The following is a 13,313-nucleotide window of genomic DNA, read 5'->3' on the forward strand; positions in this document are numbered from 1 at the left end:
CAAAAGTGTCACCGGTGGCAGGAAAACTCATCGCAATACTCGGCCAAACTCCACATTGATGTATCTATTAAACGGTGAGGAATCTTGGCAAACAGACCATGGAAATGAGTTCAAATAGCCGATCCCAACCCGCCGGCCGGTGGTTTGGCCTGAAATTTGGCCCATGAGGTTGCCTAGGGTGGGTAAGGAGGGCATTTGGTGCATGCCTAAGGAGGGTGGCCAGAATTGGGCAAAACGGCGATGACCCGGTTAGGCGTACAATGGGTTCGAAATGACCTTGTTCGGATCCGTGGGTCTGGAGAGAAATTTCTTGGTTTTGGCTGACAAAATGGGTATTTTGGAACTTGTTTCCTGCTGGGCACACTTTCCAACATTTATATAAAGGTTTGGATCACTAACAAATGAAAATCTGAGACTAGTTTAGACACTGATATAAAATTGATATTTGAAACTTTACAGAACCATAACTTTTTTATCGGTAACACAAAATTTGGCATACCACCGGTCTATGAACTCATATCGACGAGCTCTACACAATGGTACATCAATCAAATCAAAAATCTTAACCATAGAAAAAGTCAACTTTGGATCCACATACTGTTCACTTGGTCAAACTTGTATAACAGGGATATTTTGGTATGGGGTTTACAACTAGGTCATAAAAGCTTTGTAGTATCTATCACTTATCCTGACATCACTTATATAGTAAACAAACTCTCTTAGTTTGTGCACAAGCCCTAATTCATACATTGGTGTGCTACCAAGCAGTTAATTCGATATTCCAAGCACACAACTTCATCATGGTCTTTTTCTTCGGCACAATTCCCTTATCTTACTCATGCATTCTAGGATGATGACTGGGATGGCAATAATGATGGCAAGACTTCTACAAGTGCTTGTGTCATCTTTTTCAATCATAAACTGATTTCTGGGAGCTCTAAAAGGCAACAAATTATTGCTCATTCTTCAACTAAATTTGAATATCAATTTGTTACATCAATTTTAGCTAAAGGTTCCTAGATTCAACCTCTTCTTCATGAGCTTTATTTGTGTTTCCTTGTTGTATATCCCTGTATGCCGTAACATTATTGGTACTACTTATGTTTGTGCGAACCATATCTTCCACTATGACTGAAAAACACAGCCTTAGACGTTCATTTTGTCCATGAAAAGGTAGCTAATGATTCTCTTCCTATGTCTCACGTCTTTTTTCAAAATCAGCTTGCAGATGCCCAAACTAAGCCCTTGCCTCACTCTCAACTTCATCTTCTTGGGTCCAAAATTGGAGTCTCCGATGGGAGCTCTCTCTTATAAGGGCATATTAAGGGGAATACCAATCTCCACTATCTCTTTATCATAGGTTGTAGCTGTGTATCACTACAGCTGCGGCTTTACCATATATACTTTGCGTTATATTATTTTCGTGCATGTACATATTCTAATGTATCAATCAGCATCCTTTCACCAAAAAAAAAAAAATGTATCAATTAGTATATTTTTAATAATAGGATTATCTTTTATTTGCCTTTCTTTGCAAATATAAATATTGGTTTATAAATTTATTCGCTGAATGAAAGGAAGTACAATTCATTTCTTCAATTCATTGATCAGTTCTCACACACAAATACTAAAACGTAAATTTTTATAACTAGTGTCTAAATTGTAAGAAATTAGATAAAATTTCATTTTAATATTAGTGACATGACACTGAGCTATTAATCACTGTTAATAAAAAGTTTCAATTGGTATAAATGCAACAAAATAAAATTTGAAGTCCAAAATTGCAACTTGTTAAATTTTATAATCTAATAAAAAATTTTGTACCAAAAAAAAAAAAAAAAACACACATATATGATTAAAAGTATTATACGTTATTTATATAAGTAGTTAAGTTAGCTAAACTCTAGTGAGGATGCCAAGTTAAAGAAATCATAAAGATGTAAATTTTACAAAATTCCACAACATGTGGCGGAAGCAAATTTATCCAGCAGCAAGCCGAATTGCTAGTTAAGTTGAATATTAATTATTTGATCAATTTCATCCAAATCTAATAAGCAAAATTTAGAAATAGGGTTAGAAAATTGCTTTAAAAAGAAAAAGGTTTACGAGGCAAACTATAAAACATGGATAAAAGTTGAAGAGGGTATTTTGTATTTTATTTATTTATTTATTTTTTAAATTAAGAGACAATTTTGTCATGGAACAAATATTTAATATAGTTTTTTTTTTTTTCCCCTCTTCTTTTTGTAGTAGAGATGAACTTAAAAAGTTGAAGGCATTTATATGGGAGCCACTTTATAACATACATAATAAGCCTTCAATAAGGACATTTTTAAGTTTTTAAGTTAAGGATAACTGGACTTAATCATTTAAAGCCCTTGAATTTAATGTGGTATTTTATCACTTATCAAATCTAGGGGTTCTAAATGATTGAATCTATTTATCCTTAACTTAAAAAGTTAAAGACATATTCATTGGAACATCTTTATTAACCTATATACATATATATGTATAGTTTTGATATGTTGATATATATATTTTGATATGTAAATTCTATGGTGAGGACGGTCCATATGAGCACCGCAGTATTAGTGACAGTTTTTCATAGTATTAACGACGGTTTTTTAGAAAATCGTTACCAATACTATGAAAAACCGTCACCAATATTGTGGTCCGCATAAGGACCGTCCGCACCATAGACGGACTGTATTTTGATATGTTGATATATATATATATATATATGCATATATTTATAGTTTTGATATGTTGATATAATTTCTTTTATACGATTTCTCTCATTATGTAATTTGATAGGTATGAAATGATAAGGTTTAAAAAATTGGTATCAACGAAAATATTAGAGTACAAAATACGATATTATCTATGAAAATATCATAAATTATCGAATATCGATAAAAACTTATAAAAATTATTAAAATTGATGAAAATTTATTTAAATAATAAAATTTTTATTGAAATTTAAGATTAGCTTATTTAATTAATTGATAATAAAAATTACAAAAATATTAAATGAATTTCATATTTCTTTTTGTCAATAATGCATAGTAAGAATTAATGATCATAAAGATATTATTATTAATGAAGAATATTAAAAAAATACATATTTGATAAAAATATTTTATTAATGAAAATATATAAAACAATTGTTACTATTCTATTATATGTCATAAAATGTCATCTAAATACAGCATATAATTACTAAATGGTTGAAAATTATTGGTTTTATCTTATTGATAATTTTGCACGCAATTGTTAAAATGTCAACGATATGAAGCTTGTATTAACCATGGCTATTCTTGTTAATTATCATTATATGTTATTGGTTGATTATATGTAAAATTATTATCTTCTTAAATATTTCATCAATTTATAATATATTTTCTGTAAACTTTTATAATATTAATCTATTTTATAATATTGATAATATAATATTTATAATTTATTTTGCATATATATTTTTATTTTTATGTTTTTTATAATTTTATCTATATTATAATATTTATTTAAATATTAAATTTATTATAGTAAAAAAATAATAAATAGGTAAATAGTTAAATATTAATAATATATAGTAATTTTTTTAAAAAATATTAAATTTAATAAAAATTTAGAAATTTTTTTATGGAACTTATATCTTTTGACAAAATTGTAATAATTTATATAGATATTTAATGAAAATTTTGAAAAAATTTTATACAAAATTTTTAAAATTTTACCGGCTTCTATTTATAATTAATTAATTAATTAATTATTGAAAATATAAAAATTTTACTCAGAAATTTTGATATTTTAAACTTTATGAAAAGATATTTACATGCAAAATGGATTGGACGATGTTGGATGAATTTTTTTTTTTTTTTTAATTTTTAATAACAGAAAGCAGTTCTTCCAAAACAATCCTTCCCCCATAGACAGCACTTGCCCTTTTTCTTTTTTTTTTCTTTTTTTTTTCAATTAAGCAATAAAAAAGCAGTTGCATGGAAAAAAAAGTACTCCACCCTCGGTTGTAGTGCCGTACAAGTATCATTTTCACCCACAAGTTAATTAATAATATAAAGCAATTAGATAAGGCAAACTTTTTGCATGGTCGAAAATCCACTGACTCCAAAAACAATGAAATGACATAAATTTCTAAAAAAAATGACATACACGTATTTTTGTTTTTGTTTTTGGTGAATACACGAAATGACATAATTGCTAAAAAGCAAATCCGTCAGTTCATCAAAATTACATCTTCTTTCTCTTCCAAAAAATAAAAATAAAAATTCCATTAGATTAAAAGAAACCCATTAATCCATTAATAGCAAAGTACCTTGGCCCCAGATTAAAAGAAACCCATTAATCCATTAATAGCAAAGTACCTTGGCCCCAGTAAGCAATAATTGGAGGAAAATAATTCACTACAAAAATAAAATAATTGAAGGAAAATAAAGTATAGAATGGAGCATTTATTTTCCAATACATTTTGCTTTTATATATTCTTTAACTTTCAAATAAACTTTAACTTTTTATTTTTTTAATTTTTTTTTTTGAAAAGAAAAACACTTTAACGTTTTTCAATATATACTTTGTAACTTTCAATTGCACTTATTATTAATATTATATTATTATTATTATTGAAGGTGGGATTGTTGCCAAAAAGCAGTAATTTTCATCATCAAATTGTTGCATCACATTCTTTTTCCCTTTGTTTATATATAAATTACAAAAACCCAACTATTTTTTTTTCGGGTGTCATCTTATTTAAATTATACAATTTTGCATTTAAAATGGTCAAAATTAAACATATCTATATTATATAACAATGAAGCTTTAAATAAAATAATATATTTTTTAAATTAATTACATTTTAGTATCTTCTTATTTTTTAGATTTTTACATTTAAACTCTCAATTTTCAATTTAATAATTAAAATTTTTAATTTTTAATTTTTAATTTATTGCAATTTGATCTTTATTTGTTTTGACTATCAAATTTAACAACAGTCTTACATAATTGAAATTAAATTATATTAATTTTCAAACTGAAATATATTAAATTGTAAAATATTACAACTATTTTTAAGTTTTCGCATTTTAATATCCTTTTTATTTCTTAAAATAATAATACAGGTTACCTATACGATATTAAATTGTATAAAATTCAAAATTAAAAAAAAAATTAACATGATAGATTTTTAAAACTAGTTTTAAAATTTTACAATTTAGTATTTTTTTTTTTTAGTTTTAAATTTTATACAATTTAACATCAATTAGGTAAAAAAAATGTTAAACCTTATCAATCAAAAGTCAAAAAATATCAAATTGCAACAAATTGAAAATTCATAAATCAAAATTGCTTGAGTGACAAATTTAAATGCTTATATTGTAAAATCTTGAAAATCGAGATATCAAAGTGCAACAAACCTTTGTTTTTTTTTTTTTTTTTTTTAAAAGGTTACATAATCCTTGAATTAATAATTTTATTAAAATGTGTAACTAACATTTATTTGAGTAATTTACCAAAAAAGAAAAACTTTTATTTGGGTAGAACGTCTGTTTTTTTCCCCCTCCTTTTTGGTTGAATACTTTTGTACACGCATATGTTGAAATAATGACTTACCCATTATATATAGAAGGGAGACAGGTAGGATAATAGGGTTGGAGAGAACTATATTGGAAAAACAAACATGGAAGAAAAATGGAGTAGAGTGTTTGGGAAGGAGCTGAAGAAGGTGAGCTTCATGGCAGCTCCAATGGTGGCACTCATGGTGTTGCAATATCTCTATTATTTTGTTGCCATAATCATGGTTGGGCACCTCGGCGAACTCTCTCTTTCCGGGGTCTCCATGGCTAACTCTTTCACCAGTGTTACCGGCTTCTGTTTTCTTGTAAACTTCTTCTATTTCCTCATCTCCTTAATTATTCTCTTTCATAATTTTAGAATTTGATTTATTTATTTATTTATTTATTTTTGTCATTCTTTTTTACCCGATTGTGTTTATATAAAATATTGTGCCAAGCAGGGTAACCAAAGAAAAGAATTCTATTTAATATTTTTGGAAATTACTTTTTTTTTTTTCCAAGTTGAAAAAAATCATGAATGAAACTAGCTCAAAATCACTTCTTGTTTGCTAGCTAGAATTTTGATTTTCATTAAAATTATAAATGAAAATTGGAAAAAAAAAATAAAACTTTTGATGTTGGATTACCCATGGTGCCTGCTTGTAGATCTTTAAAATGGCTCATTTATGAAGTTCATTTGTGATACTATCTTTTGCAAATTAAATTATTAAATATTTTTTTGCTTTCGTTCTACTTTTAACAAAAAGGTTTATTTGCATGATATGTACTCCCATAAAGAAGTTTAATGTTGCTAATTGTCCCTCAAATATAAATATTAGCAGCATTACTTGGGAACCTTTTAAATAGTATTCTACTATTTTGTGATGCCACATTTAATTATTTGACTTTGTCTGTTTTAAAATATCAAGTATCGTGTGAAATGCAGGTTAGATGACAGATATTAAGTAGAAAAAACTGTAGAAGAGAACCATCACGGTTTAGGTGTTGACATCTAAGTTTTGACATGTTGCAGCTACAATATAAATAATCAAGATTTATCTCATCATTTCAGCCGAAAAAAAATTAAAAAAGGATTTGTCTCATCATTTATTATTCTATTTTTTTTATTTACATAATTTAATGACATGGGAAGCTAGCAAATTAAGCGCCACGACTTATTCTTTTATTTTATTTTCTATAGAAAAAAATCTTTCCATTATGGTTTTCATTAATTTCCAAATAGGATGTTTTCTGCAAATAAATTATTGTAATTAATACACAATTTTTTTACAAATAAATCAAACAATTATTATAAAACTAGTTTTTTTGTCTTTCTTTCTTTTTCTTTTTGTTTTCTTTGAATCAACCCAAGTTTTTTTTTTCTTCTTTTTTTGCTACCTTTTTCATTTGGGTTTCACATTCCCAATAAAAAAATTAAAATAAAATTGAAACCATGGGAAGTTATGATTTGAGGAGTTCATGCTTTTAGTCATTTTATGTAAAAATAGCAATGTTCTTAGGAAATAATAATAATAATCTCAGAACAAATAATAATTAATTGATAAAATAGCATACTTTATTTATTTATTTATTTTTTTTAAATGATGTGCCTTGATATTTATCATAATATTGGTATCCATTGGTTTGAAGTTTTAAGAACTTAAAACAGAATGGAAAAAATAAAATAAAAAATAAAAAGAAGAAAAAAGTAAAACGAATCTCCAGCAACTAAAATTGTTATTGAAATTTTGGTTGTATTAGACTCTAAATTTTCTTTTACAAATATGTAGTTGGAACGAGGAAGAAAACTCACATGAAAAAAATAAAAAAATAAAAATAAAAATGTAGAGAATTCCAATTAATTAAACAAGTCTCCTAAGTTTTTTTTTTTTTTTTTTAAATAAAGCAATAAGTCTCCTAAGTTTTGAAAATTCTTAAAGTTAAAGAAAGAAAAAATAAAAATAAAAACTGAAAAAAAATTAATCTTAGCCTTTAATTTACTATCTGCCACATGTCATTAGATAATGTAAATAGAAAAAGAAATAAATAGAATAATAAATTATAAATCTTTACAATTTATATTGTAGCTATTACATATCTTTAAATTCTTAAAAGTTTAAGTAAAGCTTAAATGAGAAGAGGTTCCTAATCCAACAGAAGAAGAGGCAAATCTAAAACTATTACACTTGTTTGATCGACTATTACACATATTTGATTTGAAAATAAAAGGTAAAAATTTGAATTTTCAAAAAAATTGGGGAAATATGAAATCGAATAGAGTAGAGTGGAGAAGAGTGGAGCTTGGTTAAATAAATAAATAAACTTTCCTAAAACTTGCATCAACAAAAGTCAAAATCAAAAGTAAAAAAATTCATTCTTTTCAACAATAACTTTCTTTCAATATCTTAGTTGAAAATTAAGGAAAGTAAGCATCTCCAACCATATTGATAAAATAACTTGTCCATTGTCCTGCAGCTTGGGTTGACTAGTGGTTTGGAGACACTTTGTGGACAAGCATATGGGGCAGAACAATATCAAAAGCTTGGAATTTATACTTACACCTCCATTATCTCACTCACTCTTGTTTGTCTCCCTATATCTATTTTATGGATTTTTACAGACAAAATACTTATATTGATAGGTCAAGACCCTTCAATTTCAGAAGAAGCACAAAAATTCTCCATTTATCTCATCCCTAATCTATTTTTCTATGCCATACTTCAATCTTTTATTCGCTATTTACAAACTCAGAGCTTGATACTGCCAATGTTGTACAGCTATTTAGCAAGTTTTTGTTTACACATTCCTCTTTGTTGGATATTAATATTTAAACTAAAACTGGAAGTTATTGGAGCAGCATTGGCCATTAATATGTCATCTTTTGTTAATGTCATTTTGCTTGGATTTTACATCAAGTATTCTTCCGCATGTGAAAAAGCTCGACCTGTATTTTCAATGGAAGTCTTCTCGACTATTAAGGAGTTCTTTAGCTTCGGCATTCCTTCGGCTTTGATGATATGGTAAGAGAAATAATCTTCCTTTTTTTTTTTTCTTAATTTTTAATTTTTTTTTTTTTATTGATTGAGATTTGAGACAATAAATTGTATTATAAAAAGGAAGGAAGCCATGGCCTAACGGTGTGGGGATAAGAGATTTACCGCTACATCAATTTCATTTGATTTAAGAAAAAAATTGAAAATTTATTTAATTTTTTATTTTGACTTTTAATTTTAGAAAATACTACTTATTACCATTAGATACTATTATTGAGATTCAAATGTGATGTGGTAATTTAATTAGCTATTTAAAAGAGTTCATTTTTACTGATTAAGTTTTTAATATAAAAAGTCAAAATATAATTAAATGCATCTAATTAATATTTATCTTATCAACAATAATGTGATTAGTAAGACTCATTAGTAATGTTGACAAATAGTGAAGTACATTTGTTTTAGTTTTAGCATTTTTCTTTAATTTTGGAAAAAGAAAATGAGGAATATAAAACATAGATAAGAGGAACATGAACAAAGAGAAAGAATATATTTTGTGAAAAATGAAAAGATAATTATGCATATGCGCTATCAATCAGTGATGAGTCTTTGTAGGGTATTGATTAGTCTTTGTTAAGAAGGGTATACAACGAAAATATATGAGGTTCATCTATTATTTAACGAGATTTAATTTGAAAAGATAAATTCAATTAAACTGGTTAAAGTTTAAAAAGTAAATTTATAGACATAATTATGGATGATTGATAGAAATTGGTTGTACTATTTTTACCCATTACAATTTTATGAATAATAATTATATCATTCCAACATTATATGATATATCATATACCTAAAAAAAGCTATAAAGCACCTCAAAACTGGTTATAAAAAAGTTAACCAAAACTTTTTTCAGTTTTAAAAACTTAAAAACAAAGGTGTTACCCAAAGAATTTTTAATTTAAATTTTTTTAAAAGAAACTTTACCAAAGAATTAGTAGATATGACTATTCATTTATTGTTTAGTACTTAAATTTTTAAGTTTCCTGATTTCTCTTTCGCAATGGCAAGCTCGAAACGATATACAGTCTTTATTTATTTTATTTTTTTTTTTTTTGGGGTGGCGAATGATATACAGTCTTGAATGGTGGGCTTATGAGATTATTATTTTTCTTTCGGGGCTTCTACCAAATCCCAAACTAGAGACTTCAGTGCTTTCAATATGGTATGCTTCATTAATTAATTCATTAATTTTTTTTTTGGTTTTACAGCATTTTAATACAAGGCTTGACAAATATATGAGCTTAACGTATATTTGCTTCTAAATTTTATTTTATTTTTTTATTTTTATTTTTTGTTGGGTGCAGTTTTTCAATTACCTACTTTCATGCTTTCATCCCTTTCGGGCTTGGGACCGTAGCAAGGTTTGCTCTCCATGTAGTGTGATCTTTATCCTAAAAAATTTCATGAATATTCAAATTATAATAATTCTTCTAGTCAAAAATATATAATTATATAATCAATCATAAAAATTATTATAGATCAACTCTAGTTGATTATTCAATTCTCCGAATAAATATAAGTGCTTGTTTTGTTCTTACAGAAAAAAATGTTTTGTTAGGCAGTGCCCGAACTCAATGATTGTTTATTATTTATTTGCTGTGGTATGTTCAGAATTGCAAAATGTATTGTGGAGGCTTTGTAATGTACTCCCATTTTCACAAACATACAGTCTATATAAAAATCTTCATATACGGTTCACTTTACTTTTGAGTATGGAATACGTACCCTAGAAAGTATTAGATCTTTCCGTTTAAAGAAATCAAATTGAGTGGACATTGGAGACATGAAATGTTATATATTGGGACCATCTCTGGGGATATTGATGGACTTGCAAGAGAGAGAGAGAGAGAGAGAGAGAGAGAGAGAGAGAGAGAGAGAGAGAGATGGCCTGCTCTTTTGGTGAATGGCTTATATTAAGTAATTGTTTCATAGCTGGAGGTTATAATTTATAGAGGACCTTGATGGGCTTGATTCCTTTTGAGCCTGGTTATCTTTGTTGGGCTCATATCCTTGGGCCAAGGTTTTGTTGTCATCTTTTCTGTTTTGGGCTTGTATTTTAGGCGTATTATTGGATTAATGATTTTATATTGTATAGGAGTTAATAATCCCACACGCTTATTAAATCAAGATGATGTATGAGCTTTTTCCCAATGTTACAAAGCCAAACTCTGTTCGCATTTCACGAGACAACTGGTAAATATATATGCAGCATTCGTGTTTCAAATGAATTAGGAGCTGGGAATCCGAAGGCAGCCAAAGTGGCTGTGTTGGCTGTGATGTTCATTGCGACTGTTGAAATTATTATTGTAAGCACAACTATCTTTTTCTGTCGCCATATATTGGGGAACGTATACAGCAATGAGAAGGAGGTTGTAGATCATGTTGCAGATATGGGTTTTTTGCTCTCTCTATCAATCATATTGGATGGCCTACAAATAGGACTTTCAGGCTAGTTTTTCTTCTTCTTTTTTTTTTTTTTTTTTTTTTTTTTTTCTCCAAAGTTTGTATACTACTTTAATTTATGCTTACCTTGCTGTTACCAAATATAAGAGGATAACAGGAATTTGGGTTTCGTTGTGTGGTTTTTGATAAAAAAATAAATTAACAAATAAATAAAAAGAAAACAAAGTGTGAACTAAAAATAATAAAATATATAAACAGTGTGGAGTATTCATTCATCTATTTAAACTTCTTTTTTTAATGTATGGGGCCCATTAATTGATAATTTTACAATATATGAACAAGTGAAAACTTAACAGTTCGTGGATGCAAGTATTGTCCATAATATATGTACTCTTTTGAAACCTTGTTTTTTCATGGGAAACTAAGTCTGAAACATTCTCTTCTTTTTTACTTTCTTGGCAAACTAAGTCTGAAACATTCTCTTCTTTTTTACCTTCTTTTATGTGTGGAATCCTTGCTTAATTATGGAACCTTTCAGATCTCTCTTATTTAACTTTCTGCTTTATTGTGAATATTTCAGGGGTTGCTAGAGGAACTGGGTGGCAACACTTAGGGGCCTATGTAAATCTTAGTGCATTTTACCTGGTTGGAACCCCATTTGCTGCTGTTTTGGCTTTTGTTTTACATTTAAAAGGGAAGGGTCTTTGGATTGGTTTAGTGACAGGATCTACCGTGCAAGTCGTTTTGCTTTCTCTCATAACAAGTCTCACCAATTGGCATAAACAGGTTTTTTATCTTCAAAATTCATCGTCTCAATCTATACTTTCATTTTGGTGCTTAAATTATTAATTTTGGTAATTTACAAAGTTATGGGAATCTATATTTTCAGCCAAAAAAAGAAGAGGGGGGGGGGGGGGGGGGGGGGGGGGGGGAGGAATGGAAATCAATGTATAAGAGATTCTATAAATAAAATATTTATAAAATTTTGGAAATTTAAAAAGGAAATTAATAGACAAGTAAAACGTAAGTTTAATATACTGGGAAGCATTCTATATATAACAATATTTGATAAATCATTTTAGCTTTTAATTAGATATATATCTAAAGTGTATCAACTTTATAAAGTTATAAGTATACATCCTTATAATTTATATGCTGTTAATGGATAAGATGATATTATCAAACATATTTGTTTAACATAAAAATATAAAAATATAAAAAAATATAAAAAATACAAGAAAAATATCTATTGGTACATGGAACTGACAAGCCATTATATTTAGTTTTCAGGATTCTATTTAGGATTTTTGGCATTCTAAATTGAATATTTGAAAACTGCAAGATATTGATTAGTAAAAAAAAAAAAAAAAAATTAGGATTTTTGGCATTCTAAATTGAATATTTGAAAACTGCAAGATATTGATTGGTAAAAAAAAAAAAAATTAATAATAATAATAAAAATAGAGTTTCAAGTGAAACTAGGCGAAACAAGAATAATGAGCATGTGTTTAAAGGTAGTAATTAACTATAACAAACTTGATTTAGTTGATTCCTTCAATGAACGGTGATGGTTGTGATTTAGTTTAATTTTAATGAAATTATATTTATTTTCAAAAAAATAAAAAAAATAATAAACTTGATCTTAAATTATACTAGAACCGAATTTTATTCTAAGTTCTTGAATCTATATGACTGATGCAGGCATCAAAAGCGAGAGAAAGGATATTTGACGGAGATATACGTGATACAAGCTGATGAAGGAAAGGACAGTATACAGTCAACTCATACGTAACTTTTTTCTAGACATGTAATGGACAGTTTTACCCACAAAACAAAAAATTGTTAGGTGCACTACAATGTTAATAATTTTTTCGTATTCCAACAATAGTTATGAACAAAATGTCATAATTAGTCTACAATATTAAAAAAATATATATTAGATGCACTGCATAAGTTGTTCGATAAATGTATATCATGCGTATCACAATCTTTAACTTATGTAGATGGAGCCACTGAAGATTAATTTCAAAATAAAAAAGACAAACGTGCAGATTCTATAAACTGGATGAATATAAGTTATTTGGTAAAAATATACCATGCACACCATTATTGTTTAGATTATGTATACCGCATCATTGAATATTAATTTCAAAATATAAAAATATATGTTCAGATTCTATAAATGGATGATTATAAGTGGTCTGGTAAATATATACCATGCGCACCGTCACTATTGTTTAGATTATGCATACCGCACCACTGGAGATTAATTTCAAAACGTAAATGCATACATCCA

The 13,313-nt window shown here is 27.4% G+C and overlaps 1 protein-coding gene across 1 annotated transcript; it reads left to right on the top strand.

Annotated features, from left to right (window-relative positions):
* Window positions 1–5,614: 5,614 nt before the first annotated feature.
* LOC107433051 (protein DETOXIFICATION 12-like) lies at window positions 5,615–13,015 on the top strand. The gene is made up of 7 exons (XM_048464832.2): window positions 5,615–5,890; window positions 8,040–8,584; window positions 9,690–9,776; window positions 9,919–9,975; window positions 10,824–11,062; window positions 11,598–11,803; window positions 12,719–13,015. The coding sequence occupies exons 1-7, from the start codon at window positions 5,690–5,692 to the stop codon at window positions 12,770–12,772; spliced, it is 1,389 nt and encodes a 462-aa protein (XP_048320789.1). The 5' UTR covers window positions 5,615–5,689; the 3' UTR covers window positions 12,773–13,015.
* Window positions 13,016–13,313: the final 298 nt, after the last annotated feature.

The sequence above is a fragment of the Ziziphus jujuba genome, chromosome 11 (assembly GCF_031755915.1).
Source record: "Ziziphus jujuba cultivar Dongzao chromosome 11, ASM3175591v1".
NCBI classification, from domain to species: Eukaryota; Viridiplantae; Streptophyta; class Magnoliopsida; order Rosales; family Rhamnaceae; genus Ziziphus; species Ziziphus jujuba.